The 14,530-nt window shown below is 41.7% G+C and overlaps 1 protein-coding gene across 5 annotated transcripts in view; it reads right to left on the reverse strand.

Annotated features, from left to right (window-relative positions):
- TUBGCP4 (tubulin gamma complex associated protein 4) overlaps nt 1–14,530 on the reverse strand; it is a 41,911-nt gene that overhangs the window by 5,523 nt on the left and 21,858 nt on the right. For all 5 annotated transcript variants that reach the window (XR_006274786.1, XR_006274785.1, XM_038419670.2 and 2 more), the window contains 7 exons: nt 13,665–13,715; nt 11,055–11,160; nt 10,220–10,327; nt 9,790–9,928; nt 7,589–7,766; nt 5,924–6,058; nt 634–750 (listed from right to left, as the gene is read on the reverse strand). Coding sequence is in view for 3 of the 5 variants with exons in the window: in XM_038419670.2 (XP_038275598.1) it covers nt 634–750; nt 5,924–6,058; nt 7,589–7,766; nt 9,790–9,928; nt 10,220–10,327; nt 11,055–11,160; nt 13,665–13,715 (834 nt within the window). In the remaining 2 variants the exon portion in view is untranslated. The remainder of the gene's footprint in view (nt 1–633; nt 751–5,923; nt 6,059–7,588; nt 7,767–9,789; nt 9,929–10,219; nt 10,328–11,054; nt 11,161–13,664; nt 13,716–14,530) is intronic.

Raw genomic sequence — 14,530 nt, forward strand, 5'->3', positions numbered from 1 at the left:
AGAAGACTACCAGAACTAGAGGATGCTAAGGCTTCTGTGGCTTTGTCCCCCACCGCTGCCAAAACAATCTTTCAAGGACCTAAAGTGACATTTCCTTCCAGATACAAGTGGCCTTTGACAGCAAAGTGACACTGTGCCATCTCCACTGTAAGGTAAGCTAGCTATTATCCCCATGACATTCTAGTGCTTGATACAACAGGGTGAAAATACAGACTCTGAGACTCACAAGCTGCTTTTCCCAACTCCACAACCTTATAAAGTTTATTGCAAGCTTGTATTTGCTTGCTCAACACAGGTGACTTGAGATTGCTGGCTGCAGCTCTGCACTCATTAGTTCCTTGTACACAGCAAGGGGTAGGGCCTGGCTGCTGCCTTGCCTGCACAAGAGTTGCCCCAGTTTAGCTAAAACTTGTTTTTAATTTTAGTTTAGCTTAAAACAAATTCCTGATGACATAGGGTGGCTACTCTTAACCCTAAGTAAGTGTCCACACAGGGATTTGCACTGGTTTTACTAAATCAATTAAAAAAAATAACTCTCATATAGTCAAGCCTAAATCCAAAATCAGCTGTTTGTCATGTCCCATGTAAGCACACAGCAGGAAGGAGGAGAGATCTGGATGGACAAAGACTCACCTTTACCAGGATGCTCAGCTGTGCAGCTCCACGCTCATCCAATGGGCCCAAATTCTGACTGACCAGAGAACAGAAACTGTGACAGAGATCCAGGATTTCATTCAGGCAATGGAAAACCTGCAGAGAGAGTAAGTCATAAAGTAATTTTAAAATTAGATGCCAAAAACAATGAGGGCATTTTCCAACATTGGTTTATTGGGTCTTGCTTGACCTGACCATTTTAAAAACTGCAGGAATATCCTAAGAGGAGAAGGAACATAACATAGTGTCATTTGCTGCCCTCCCTCCAGTACCTTTATACCTTTCGAATTCTTCCACTTTAACTCACCCTTTCCTTTCCTTAAAGCAATGAACAGAGAGCCCACTACTTCTACACATAACCTCTTAAAATTATGACACTTTAATATGGATAAGCGCTGTAATATGGGATATTTTGAATCAAACTTTTCTTATTTAGAAAGCTGATTATCTAAAGTCATACTAATAAAGTTGAAGGGAACGCGGCTTAAATGTAGCCTAACTGAGTTTTTTGTACGAACGAGAATGCTGCCACAATTTAAAATGCGAGTGAAAACAATTTTTAAACAAACATTCCGCTGCAGGTGTTTGAAACACAAATGTAGCAATAAGAGTCTGAAAGATTTTCATCCAGTGAGAAACACAAAAAGAAAGTAGCATAAATAGGACACTGACTTTTAAAACTCACTTTTTACAATCTGTTAGGGACTCTAACAGAAAAATATTAGGGGTATAGATATAAGATTCCCTGCTGAGTCACCTAGCAGGACTAATGATCTGAAAAGGAGACAAAGGAAGACTAGAAATTTGGGATGAATAAGCAAAATAACAAACTACCATACTGGGTCAGACCAAAGGTCCATGTAGCCCAGTATCCTGTTGTCCAACAGTGGCCAATGCCAGGTGCCCCAGAGGCAATGAACAGAACAGGTTATCATCAAGTGATCCATCCCCTGTCGCCCATTCCCAGCTTTTGGCAAACAGAGGCTAGGGACACCATCCCTGCCCATCCTGGCTAATAGCCATTGATGGACCTATCCTCCATGAATTTATCTAGTTCTTTTTTGAACCTGTTATAGTCTTGGCCTTCAAAACATCCTCTAGCAAGGAGTTCCACAGGTTGATTGTGCACTGTATTGGAAAAAATACTTCCTTTTGTTTGTTTTAAACCTGCTGCCTATTCATTTCATTTGGTGACTCCTAGTTCTTGTGTTATGAGAAGAAGTAAACAGTTACTTTCTCCATACCAGTCATGATTTTATAGATCTCTATCCTATGCCCCCTTAGTCGTCTCTTTTCCAAGCCGAAAAGTCCCAGTCTTACTACTCTCTCGTCACACGGAAGCCGTTCCATACCCCTTATTTTTGTTGCCCTTTTTCTCAACCTTTTCCAATTCTAATACATCTTTTTTGAGATGGGGCAACCACATCTGCATGCAGTATTCAAGATGTGGGCGTACCATGGATTTATATAGAGGCAATATATTTTCTGTCTTACTATCTATCCTTTTCTTAATGATTCCCAACCTTCTGTTTGCTTTTTTGACTGCCGCTGCACATTGAGTGGATATTTTTCAGAGAACTATCCACAATGACCACAAGATCTCTTGAGTGGTAACTGCTAATTTAGACACTATCATTTTATATGTATAGTTGGCATTATGTTTTCCAATGTGCATTACTTTTCATTTATCAACATTGAACTTCATCTGCGATTTTGTTGCCCCGTCCCCCAGTTTTGTAGAATTCAGCTTGGGAAGAAGGCACAATTTTTTTTTAAACAATGATAGTCATTTTCTTGCTGTCTTTAGATCCAGCCTGGTGCTTTTCTGGAAAACTTGCTTTAGTCAAACAAGTTAGCAGGCTCAATGAAGGGTAACTGGGTGAAATTTTGTGGCCTCCAATATATGTCAGAGGTTAGGGTAGATGATCTAAGGGCCCATCTGGCCTTAAATGCTGTGGGAGAAAAGCAGCTAATACTGCTACAGAAATACAATCAAAGCCAGGGAGAAACCTAGAATACCATAATATGTGTGTGAAATATAATATGGCAGCAAAACAGGCCATAGCACTTTTAGGCTACATACAAGGAAGCAACAGGTCTCAAGTAGTAAGGTGCCAGTTTCCCTTTGAGGCTTTGAGGTGATCACATCTGGGATATTACATAAGAATATCTTATGTTTTTAAACTCTGAAAGAAAGTAATGGGGGCCCTATCATAATAGAGGTTTAAACCTGGACTATACAAGGTGCTAGAAAATGTACTTGCACTGTCCACTGCTTGTGGGAATGGACAAATATTTTAATGACCCATCCTACTTTTTGAGGTCACTAGGTGTGAGCAGCTGAACTGTTAAGTTTATCAGATAGACATTAGTTAAACAAACACTGAAGCCATGAACCGGAGGTGGGATTTAGACTGGCTGGTAGATAATTTGATTGGACAACTGAGCACTCATTTGGTATAAAAATCAAGATGTTAAGAACAAAGTTATTCAAAACACCATGGATATGAAGAGAAGAGTGTTTAATTGCCTATACACCTATGCTAGCAGCCTGAGTAATAAGAGGAATTGGAATTATTCATTTGAGCATAAATTAGACCTATGGTATTACTGAAATCAAGTAGAAAGACTTGCATGATGGGAATGTTAAAATCACTATTTAGGAAGTACAGCGTAGGGGAGAGGGCACACTGTCAAAAATAGGAACACCTGTTTAAGTCACTGACAATTTTGAAGCAAATGATCTTGAATGCTTACAGATAAAGCGTAAGATGGGGCATTAGTTGGTATCTGCTGCCGACTACCATGTTACATTAAGGAGCAGGATGACCCTAGCTGCATTACCCTGGGGGACTTCAATCTGAGCTGCAGGATGGAAGTCTTATCCTACCAGTATTAAAATGTCCTTTAAATTCCTAAAAAATTATGTCAATTTCCTAGCTCATGCAATGATGCATCCAACAAGAATTCTATATTAGACCTCATGTTGACAGATAAAGGAGTTTGATAAAATTTAGTGGTTGCGTAAGTGCAAATGACGACGACTTGATCATACTATTTGTACATAATAAATGTGAAGCCCAAACCGGTAATATATAAAACTTGGCACTCTAAGAAAGCCAGTTTCATAAACCTGGATACAATTATGAGACATATCAGCGGAGAGAATTTGCACAAAAAAAGGGGAATAAGTTGAACTATAAGAACATTTTACTAGATGTTCCAAAACCCACAATGGAGAAAAAGACTCCACTGATTTAAACAAAGAAAAACCAACCATGGCTTAGAGGGAAAGTGAAAGCACTGATAAAAATAATTACAATTGGAAAAAAGGGGAAGTTGATAGAAATGAATTGTAGAAATTTGGTAAGGGAAGCAAAACACAAGAAGAAATATATGGCCAGCAGAGTTAAGGACAATAAAAAAGGAACCTAAAAGTGTATTCGGAAGGACAAAAAATCCTAAATGGTCTGTTGGTCCATTACTAGATGGAAATAGGAGAACTGTCACTGAAGAAAAAGCAGAAGTGTTCATTATGGATATTTCTGTTTCATATATTTGAGAAAGCTAGATGATATAATCACATCATATGGTGATGAAATATTTTCCATTCTAACAGTAACTCAGAGTATATTACAGGTTTCAGAGTAGCAGCCGTGTTAGTCTGTATTCGCAAAAAGAAAAGGAGTACTTGTGGCACCTTAGAGACTAACAAATTTATTAGAGCATAAGCTGTAGCTCACGAAAGCTTATGCTCTAATAAATTTGTTAGTCTCTAAGGTGCCACAAGTACTCCTTTTCTTTTTTCAGAGTATATTAGTAGCTGCTTTAAGTCATTTTAAAATAAATAGGTCCAGATTAAAAAACACATAATTGCAAATTAAGAGGACTGAGAAGCTCTCTGGACCATTAATTTTGATTTTCAGTAAGTCTTGGACACAGGGGAGGTTCTATTTACTTGCTTCCTGTCCTCTGGAATGGTTGTTATGGGACTCTTAATAAAAAGAATTAAAGGAGGGTAAAATAAAAAACATGGGTTCATAGGAAACAGATCCTGTCAAACTAATTTGGTACATTTTTTTAGATAAACAGGTTTGGTTGATTATATCAACACTATTACCTTTTCCTTCTGTAAGGCATTTGACTTGGTATTACACAACATTTTGATTAAAAAACTAGAAAGATACAAATCAACGTTGCACATATTAAATGGATTAAAAACTGGCTAACTGCAAGGCCTCAGAATGTAACTGTGAACAGGGAATAATAACTGAGCAGATGTGTTTCCAGTGGAGCTCTGCAGGAATCAGTTCTTAGCCCTACCCTGTTTAACAATTTTATAAGTGACTGTCCTAAAAGAAAAACTGAAAGTTTGTAGATGATAAAATCTAGGGGAGTGGTAAATAAGGAAGGAGGACAGATCATTGATATAGTGATCTGAACATCTTGGTAAGCTGGATGCAAGCAAATAAGCATTTCAATATTGTGAAATGCAAATGTAGACATCTAGGAACAAAGAACATAGGCCATACTTGCACAATGGGAGACTCTACCCTGGGAAGCTGTGATTCTGAAAAAGATTTGGGGGCATGTTTGATAAGCAGCTGATCATGAGTGCAACACTGGGCCAAAACAGCTAATGCAATCATTGAATGAATAAATAGGGGAATATTGAGTAGGAGTAGAGAGGTTATGATACCCCTGTGTTTGGCACGGATGCAACTGCTGCTGGAATACTGTGCCCAATTCTGGTGTCTACAATTCAAGAAGGAGATTGAAAAATATGTCTTATAGTGAAAGACTGAAGGAGCTCAATTTATTTAGCTCCTCAAATAGATGGTTATGGAGAGACTTGAGTACAGTCTAAGTGCGTATACAGGAGAACAAAACTTTGATAATGGCCTCTTCAATCTAGCAGACAAAGGTATAACAAGATCCAGCTGCAGGAAGCTGAAGCTAGACAAATTCAGACTAGAAATAAGGTAACTTAACAGTGAGGATAATTGACCACTAGAACAACTTATCAAGGATTGTAGTGGATTCTCCAACACTGGACATTTTTAAATCAAAATTGGATGTTTTTCTAAGAGATGCTTCAGTTCAAACAGGAATTAGTTATGCAGGAGATTACAGATGATCACAGTGGTCCCTTCTGACCACCTCTATATGAATATGGGAAATGTTATTGGTATATCATATCTATTCACAATGGAATATAAAACCCCTGGGGTATCTTGTGGAAAAGAACCAGAGAGCAAAATCTACTTACAGGTTTGAGCAGGATAAAGGATTGAGCCAACAGGTTACTTAGGAAGTGATCATGAGCCAATCGGATGCTCTCAAAATCCCGAGTGGAGTTTATCTGCAGCAGAAGCTGTGAGAACTGAGACTCCAGCACATCCACCTGATAGGCAGATACAGAAATTTCATTAGTACCATTCTTCCTTACCTGCTGGGAGCAATTCCATCTCTATCTAGCCTCCTCAACTTGCCTGCAGCAAGAGCTAGAAAAATCTCAGGAGTGCCTTACCCAGACGAGTCTGAACACTTTCTGTCTGAACCTTCATCTAGGATCTGTGATTTACTGGTAGAGCTTGTCAAAAATGGGCCATTTTCTGCCCTTTCCCTCATCCCCTCCCCCACCCCGAAATTTCTAAAAACCAGTTTGAAGTTCTCACAACCTTTAAATTCTGTTAAAATATTTAATTAAAGTCTCATCCACTTTTTTTCCTACTGGCAAACCATGAAATATTGGATTCTAAAGCAGGATTAGCAATTTAGTTTTTCTATCTTTTAGCTACTTAATTATGTAACATTTCAAGAGTTTCACAAAACAAAGTTAATTTGCCCCTTTGTAGCTCTCACCCAAATTCTGGAAGCCAACCTGAGTCCCATACTGTTGTCATTAGCAGTCCCTATGTCCACATGCAAGAGGCACTGAGACTGCCCAATTAAGCTAATTGGAGAAAATATCCGATACAAGGTTGGGGAAGTTAAATATTTTTTTCAGTTTAACTATCACTTGAGGGGAGAGTTAAATAGTTATTTTCTTTGGAGGTTTGTGACACTTTTTATATAGGTAATATTCAACAAAAAACTGAAAGTTAGGTAACCTCTGCACTTCAGAATCAGTTTTCTTCTATAGTTGTCTTGTTCATCCCTCATGCTACCACTTTCATTTCACAGTGCCAGTAGTGATTAACAGCTAATAGTCTCAAAAAATCCTGGCAACCAGAAGTTCCATTTTTACCCATTGAAAATTGCAGTTTCAAGCTCGGATGTTTAGAGCAGTGGTTTTCAACCTGTTATCCTTTGCAGACCCCTTAAAAATTTCAAATGGAGGTGCAGACTCTCTTGGAAATCTTTACCATAGAAATGTGATTTTCCACCTGGTGGTCCACAGACTATGTTTAAGATAATAGTCTGCGGAGCCCAGAGGTTCATGAATCACAGGTTGAAAACTATTGGTTTATAGCATTGTTTCTAACAATGCTCAAAACAGCAACAACTAAACTGAGGATGCGGCTGAATTTGTAGGAGAGAAAGGCAGGATGGTATCAAACACCATCTTGGCTACCTATGAACACTAGGTATCACTGGAAAGCTGGAATTCCTGCATAGCATTCACTTATTGCTCTGTTCGCTCATGAGATCACAAGCTTTAAGATAGTCACTGGTCCCTCAGCTCAGCAGTTCTGCTTTGGCACCAGTCCAGGAATTAACTCTTGCTTGCACTTTTCAGTCCTTGTTCTCCCTACCCTATCCACCCTTCTCCCCTACAACCTGCAGGCAAACTCCCCAGGAAAAGATGGTGTGTGGCATAATCTGAGTCTTGCTGTAGAGGATTTAGATGCCTGCTCAGTGCCTCCCCTTCATTTCCCTCTTCCTGTTTATCTGCCTAAATGTCACACCACGTCCTCTTCTGCACCCTGACCTGCAGATAGTACTGAAGATTATCCACAAGGAAGGCCATGTGATCCCTCAAACGCCACTTGATGGCATCAGTTCTGTTGGACTTCAGGTGCTTGCGCTGCATCTGGAGAGCCCAGCAATGCTGCAACTCAGCCTGGACCCGCCTCACACTCAGCAGGTATTTGAATACAACGTTGTATCTGCAGCCAAGACAAATATCAACCATTCAAGAAAAAGAGAGGTTTCCTTGGAGCCCAAGTCCCACACCAGACAAAGGCTGGAACATGGTCATGAGATGACAAGCTGGAGAGCTGAACAGGTGGGGGTATGGCCCAGCCCTGTAAATAGAAACGTTTTTTGTCCTTAATGACATTGAACTCATCATGTAGCCAAGATTAAAAAAATCCGGTATATTGAGAATACAGAGGTGAAATGTATTTATTAATGTTGTGATCCAGAGCTACTGGCCTCAGGGCTGCAAGATATTTAGCTTGGTCAAACAAGGCCTCAGGCTTAGAAATAGGCTGACATGAGTAGCTAACCGATGAGTAAGGCTGCAAGTTTGTCACTGATTCCATAACTTTCCATGACCTCGGGAACTTCTGCAGTGGCCAGTGCGCCTGGCTCTGGGGAAGCTCAGGCAGCCCCTACACCAGATGCACCGGTTACTGCTGAGGCAGTCTCAGGACACTGCTCCCCCACCCCGCCACAGCAGAGTTTGGGTGTGGGAGGGGGCATGGGGTTGGGGCACAGGATGGGGTGAGGTGGGCTCTGGGTGGCGCTTACCTGGGGGGCTTCCTGGAAACAGCGACATCCCTCTCACTCAGATGCTAGGTGGAGGCGTGGCCAGGGAACTGCAGCCAATAGGAGCTGTGAGGGCAGTGCCTGCAGGCAGAGCCAGGACACAGAGCTGCCTGGCGGTGCCTCTGCCTAGCAGTGAGTGAGGGGGATGTTGCCGCCTCCGGGGAGCCCCCCAGGTAAGTGCTACCCAGAGCCTGCCTCACCCCGTCCCCTGCCCCCTCCCACACCCAAACTGCTGCTGGGGGGAAAGGGGGGGAGGCATGGAACCAGGTAGGGAGCCTGCCGACCTTGCCAATCCCCTCCCCCCCCACCAGCAGGGGTCCCAGGCCATGTGCCATTGCCCACCCCTCCCCCCAAGATTTATTCACTGGTATTTTTAGTAAAAGTAATGGACGGGTCACGGGCCGTGAATTTCTGTTTACTGCCCATGACCTGTCCGTGACTTACTAAAAATACCAGTGACTAAAATGTAGCCTTACTGCTGAGTCACCCTGTCACAAAATGAAACAGTCACAGGAAAAGAAGTGTTAACTGCTGATATTTAGAAAATATATATTGCAATGTTCCAGTTAAAGCCAGTTAGAGTATTTTGGGAATTTTTGCAGACATAGGGTGTCAGTAAAGTGCTAACCACAAGTTGTTATAGTGACTGAGTAATGTAAACGTTAATGGGTATAAAAGGAACTAACAGGTTAATCTATGGAAAATGGGGCACGCAAAATTTAGTGGGGTATGGAAACAGATTAAAATATAGATTAAATCTACATAAATACGTATGAACCCAAGTAGGCATCAGCGTTACAGATTATAAAAACTCTCAGCCTGTGTGCCTTGGGAGATAACACAATGAGACCCACTGCTGGTGGTGATAATGAGGAGGAGGAGGCGATCACGACTGACTCTCAAGGGTTAAACACTTTTCACTCTATCTGCTGTAGTATTTCAGTGTTTGTGGAACTATTCAGCTGCTTAGTGGATTTATCACAAATCCTTTTATTACAAATTGCAATAGTTTCTCATGTGCTCCTCAGGTCTCATGTTCTAGTGATACTGGGAATAACCTTCCTGTTGCTGTAGCCACTTATCGACCAATATGGTCTGAGATTAATCGATACACTTATCAGGCTACAGTGGTTCTCTGCTAGTGCTCTGCAGGAGTTTCACCATGAGGAGGAAGGAGTAGAGCTGTAGATGGACAGATTTTTAAGGGAGAAGCAAATCTAGCAGTACCATACCGCACTCGTCATGACATCAGCAACAAGTGGCCATAACGTAAGTAAGTTGTACTGAATAATTTGGAGAACAGACAAAGGCACTGAAGCTCTTTTCCCTTCATTCAGTGTGAAGGGCAGAGAATCGCTGTGTGCCTGAAACTTCAGAGGTGGGATGCCTACAGCGAACAGACTAAGATCTGGTACTCACTTCTCCAAGACAGCAGGAGTGAAGAGGATATGCAATGGCCACTGCACTTTATAAGAGAGTCCCAGAGCTGCCCAACCAGATGTGGGGGCTTCACGGGGAGATAACTCCCGGGAAGGCCCTTCCCGAGCCTGAGAAGCATCTGGAAAAGAATGGAATTGCTGAACTTTAACCCATGTACAGATTTAGTGGGGAGTGACATAGCTGGTAATAAAGGGAAGGACTGAATGAGGAGAGGCAGCAGTGGCAGGGCATCCAAAGGTATAATGTGGTGTGCAGGAGGGAGGAGTAACTCCTGAGTCATGAAGGCGAAAGAGGAGAGGGTGCACAGAGAGTTATGATTTCTTAATCCTAAAAGTCTGCAGTATGAATAGAGACTGAAGCAAGCCAGCACCACTACCCCCACCCTTAGCAAGCAGGCACAACTCAATACCTTTATGCTCTTTTCCATGATACTCAATGGTAAGGTGGACTAAAGGTAGGAGATTATCATCATCTAGCAACACCTTGTGAGCAGACTGCTGGAACGCCACATTGACATCTGATAGGGAAAGAGCATGAGTGTCAAAGAGCATCAAGGTGCAACTGACACCAACCACAGAGTTGCTACGGGGCCAGAGGCTGAGAATTCTACTCAGTCCTTAGTAGCTCATGCTGGGACTCAATGGCAATCTTCTAAATTGCAACTAGTTCCCATCCCTCTCAATGATTTCCTGCCTCAGCTTTGGAACACTGACCTGCCCTACCACATGGGATACTTGACACAGTCATGAAGGGATGGCTAGTCTGTATGACATTCTACATTCTAGTTCAGCAACCTGCATGTAATCATCTCTAAGAAGTAAAGGGGGTGCTTCTGTATGCCAAGATGACAGCTTCTCTCTCCCAGTGCACTAATCCATAGATATGACCTCCTCGTGTTTGCAAAGTAATTTACCAAATTACTAGGCAATTGTTTGGTAAATTATCGATATAAGAGAAGGAAAAGCCCTTTTTAGATCCAATTTAGTTGATCTTACTCTGGACAGTGCAGGGTTGTTCTTTACAGCACACTGCCACCTACATCTGCTTAGCTCTGATGTCATGGAGACTATCCAGAGCAATGTTAAGACAGCTGCATGCTGCAGTGGGAAAATACAGGTTCATCCTTGGTGACTGCTCAAGAAATTGTACGAGTCTCCCACTTGCTGTGCTGGGCAGGGCTGGCTGTCCTCTTGCCACAGTGGGCAGAGCGAGAAGGTCTTGGCAACTGAATTATGATTACTCACCATGTTCAGTTACAGCTGTGGGTGGGGTTTTTAACATGTGCTGTGCAGTGTCTATGAAGGCTTGGAACAATTCTCCTCTCCCCAATAGATAAAAATCCTTAATAATCTGTGAAGAAAAACATTTAAATTCAAAACTCTAAAGAATTGAACAGAAACTATAAAACCCACACTTGCCTTTCCTGGTTTATAGTGTTTGCTTTCATTACTGGATGGATTGCAGTTTGTACCATTTTAAAGAGCAGCTGTACAACCTGAATCTCCAGAGCAGGATTTCTGGTTTTGGGAAGAATCCATTTTATGTCCCAACGGTCTGTGGTGTCTTGCCATCTCTCCAAGATGCAGATGGCAAAACACACCACTCGGGTGAATCCTAGAGAATGACTCTTATGGAAATTAGAGACATGTAGTCTAGATAAAATTACTATAAGGTGAGTGCACAACTGGTTGAAAGACCATACTCAAAGTAGTTATCAATGGTTTGCTGTCAAACTGGAAAGACATATCTACTGGGGTTCCACAGGGTTCAGTCCTGGGTCTGGAAGTCTTCCATATTTTCATTAATGACTTGGATAATGGAGTGGAGAGTATGGTTATAAAAGTTGCTGATGACACCAACCTGGGGAGGGAGTGCATACACTTTAGAGAACAGGATTAGAATCCAAGACAACATTGACAAATTAGAGAATTAGTCTAAAATTAACAAAATGAAATTCAATAAAGACAAGCGTGAAGTACTGCACTTAGGAAGGAAAAAATCGAACACGCAACTATGAAATGGAGAATAACTGGCAAGGTTTAGATTGCTAAAAAGAATCTGGGGCTATATTGGATCACAAACTGAATATGAATCAACAATGTGATGCAGTTGTAAAAAAGGCTGATATTCTGGGGTGTATTAAGGGGAGTGTTGTATGTGAAACATGGGAGATAATTGTCCTGCTCTTCTCAGCCCTGGTGAGGCCTCACCTGGAGCACTGTCTCTAATTCTGGGAGCCACACTTTAGGGAAAATGTTGAAAAATTGGAGAGAGGCCAGAGGACAGCAACAAAAATAAAAGGTTTAGAAAAACTGATCTATGAGTAGGGCCCTACCAAATTCACAGTCCATTTTGGTCAATTTCACAGTCATAGCATTTAAAACATAAATTTCATTATTTCGGCTATTTAAATCTGAAATTTCATAGTATTGTAATTGTAGGGTTCCTTACCCAAAAAGGAGTTGGGGGGGGGAGAGAAATCACAAGGCTATTGTGGTGGGTGGGGGATGTTGCAGTACTGCTACCCTTACTTCTGCACTGCTGCTGGTGGCAGCATTGCCTTCAGAGCTGGGCAGCTGGAGAGCAGCAGCTGCTGGCTGGGAGTCCAGCTCTGAAGGCAGAGGAGCCGCCAGCAGCACAGAAGTAAGGATGGCATGATATGGTATTGCCTGCTGGAAGAGGCACTGCCTTCAGAGCTGGGCACCCAGCCAACAGCCGCCACTCTCTGGCTGCCCAGCTCTGAAGGCAGTGCAGAAGTAAGGATGGGAATACCGCAACCCCCCCAAATTAACCTTGTGACTCCCCTGCAACTCCCTTTTGGGTCAGGACCCCCAATTTGAGAAACACTGGTTTCTCCCATGAAATCTGTATAGTATAGGGTAAAAGCACACAAAAGACCATATTTTACAGGGGAAGACCAGATTTCACCGTCCATGATGTGTTTTTCATGGCCGTGAATTTGGTAGGGCCCTATCTGTGAGGAAAGGTTTAAAAAAAACTGGGCAAGTTTAGTCTTGAGAAAAAAAGATTTGGCATGGTGGGAGGTGGAGACCTAATAACAATCTCAAATACATGAGGGGCTGTTTATAAAGAGGATGATGATCAATTGTTCTTCATGTCCATTGAAGGTAGGACAAGAAGTAATGGCCTTAATCTGAAGCAAGGGAGATTTAGGTTAAATCTTAGGAAAATTTTTCTAATCATAACAGTAATTAAATTCTGGAACGGGCTTCCAAGGAAATTTGTGGAATTCCCATCATTGGAGGTTTTTAAGAACAGGTTACCAGCAGTTCTCAAACTGTGGGTTGGGACTCCAAAGTGGGTTGTGACCCTGTTTTAATGGGGTTGTCAGGGCTGGCATTAGACTTGCTGTGGTCGGGGACTAAAGCCAAAGCCTAAGGGTTACAGGCCTCTCCAACCTGAAGCCCTTGAGTTATTGCTTTGGACCCCCAGCCAGGGCCATGGGCTTGGATGGGCAGGCTCAGGCTTCAGTCCCCCACTCCTGGAATCGTGTAGTAATTTTTTTTTTGGTCAGAAAGGGATCGCAGTGCAATGAAGTTTGAGAACTCCTGGGTTAGACAAATCTGTCAGGAATGGTCTAGGTTTACTTGGTCCTGCCTCAGTGCAGGGGACTGAACTTGATGGCTTTGAGCTCCCTCCAAGCCCTACATTTCTCTGATTCTATCGTAGACCCTGAAAGATCATGCCTTGCTCTCCCATTTTTAGGATATAGGAGGCGAGAACAGCTTTGTCCAATGGAGGCAAACACAGAAAATGAGTGTGGACACTGGATGGGAAAGAACTAATTTAAAAATTTCTCAATTTCAGCTTTTTCAGAGAAATAGTTATGTTACCTTCAGTTGTCCTAGTAAATCTGATTCTTCTACCATCAGCTTCCATAGGTGCTAAGGAGAAACCAGAACATGCTCAGCAAAACCCAGCACCAAAGACTCAGTGTTCTTAGCTGAACCTATTCAATCAGAACATTAGCTACCACACTCAGAAAACCATGATGATGAGCATGGAGTCTATATATAACTGAATCCATCCAAAACTAGGGCAGAATTAGAAGAGGGAGTATCTGTTTGCTGGCAGCCCATCTTAGTAATTAAAGAACCCTCTAACTCACACCATCATGATTACTTTTGGCAGCAAACTGAAGCCAGGATTTCTTAAATATCAGTCAAATACAAGTAGCTATTATAAGAAACTGTAATGGAGTCAAACTCTGTTACCAAACCAATTCCATCCCCCCTCCTAGGAAATGCTTTATTTCAACTTACTTCCCTCAGGGGGATGGCTTGGGAAAATGGGCAGAGCTAGCATTATTCCTTTGAGGTTCCCATTGATATGGGCTCTACTGACAAGTTTTATAATTAAGACAAAACTTCATTAAAGTAGTTTCTTCAGGTGTTTTGGACTGTAACTCTCCTTGATATGTATATTTTAACTAAGTATTTAAAAGTATGGAAATGAAAAAATAGGAGGGTAGGTAAATATTCAAATACTCACTTTTCATATAATCTGGTAAATAAATGTACAAGTACACTATCATAATACACATTCAATAAACAAACATCCTCTAGCATTATCCTCTCTCAGTACAGTTTTAGAAGTCAAAAACCTTTAAAAAGTCTGAATACTAACTCCTTTTTTTCATTCCCACAGCAAATAAGCAATAGTCGTCCATTAATTTCCTTGTCTCACTAAAAATTGACAT

Source organism: Dermochelys coriacea, chromosome 10 (assembly GCF_009764565.3).
Source record: "Dermochelys coriacea isolate rDerCor1 chromosome 10, rDerCor1.pri.v4, whole genome shotgun sequence".
NCBI classification, from domain to species: domain Eukaryota; kingdom Metazoa; phylum Chordata; order Testudines; family Dermochelyidae; genus Dermochelys; species Dermochelys coriacea.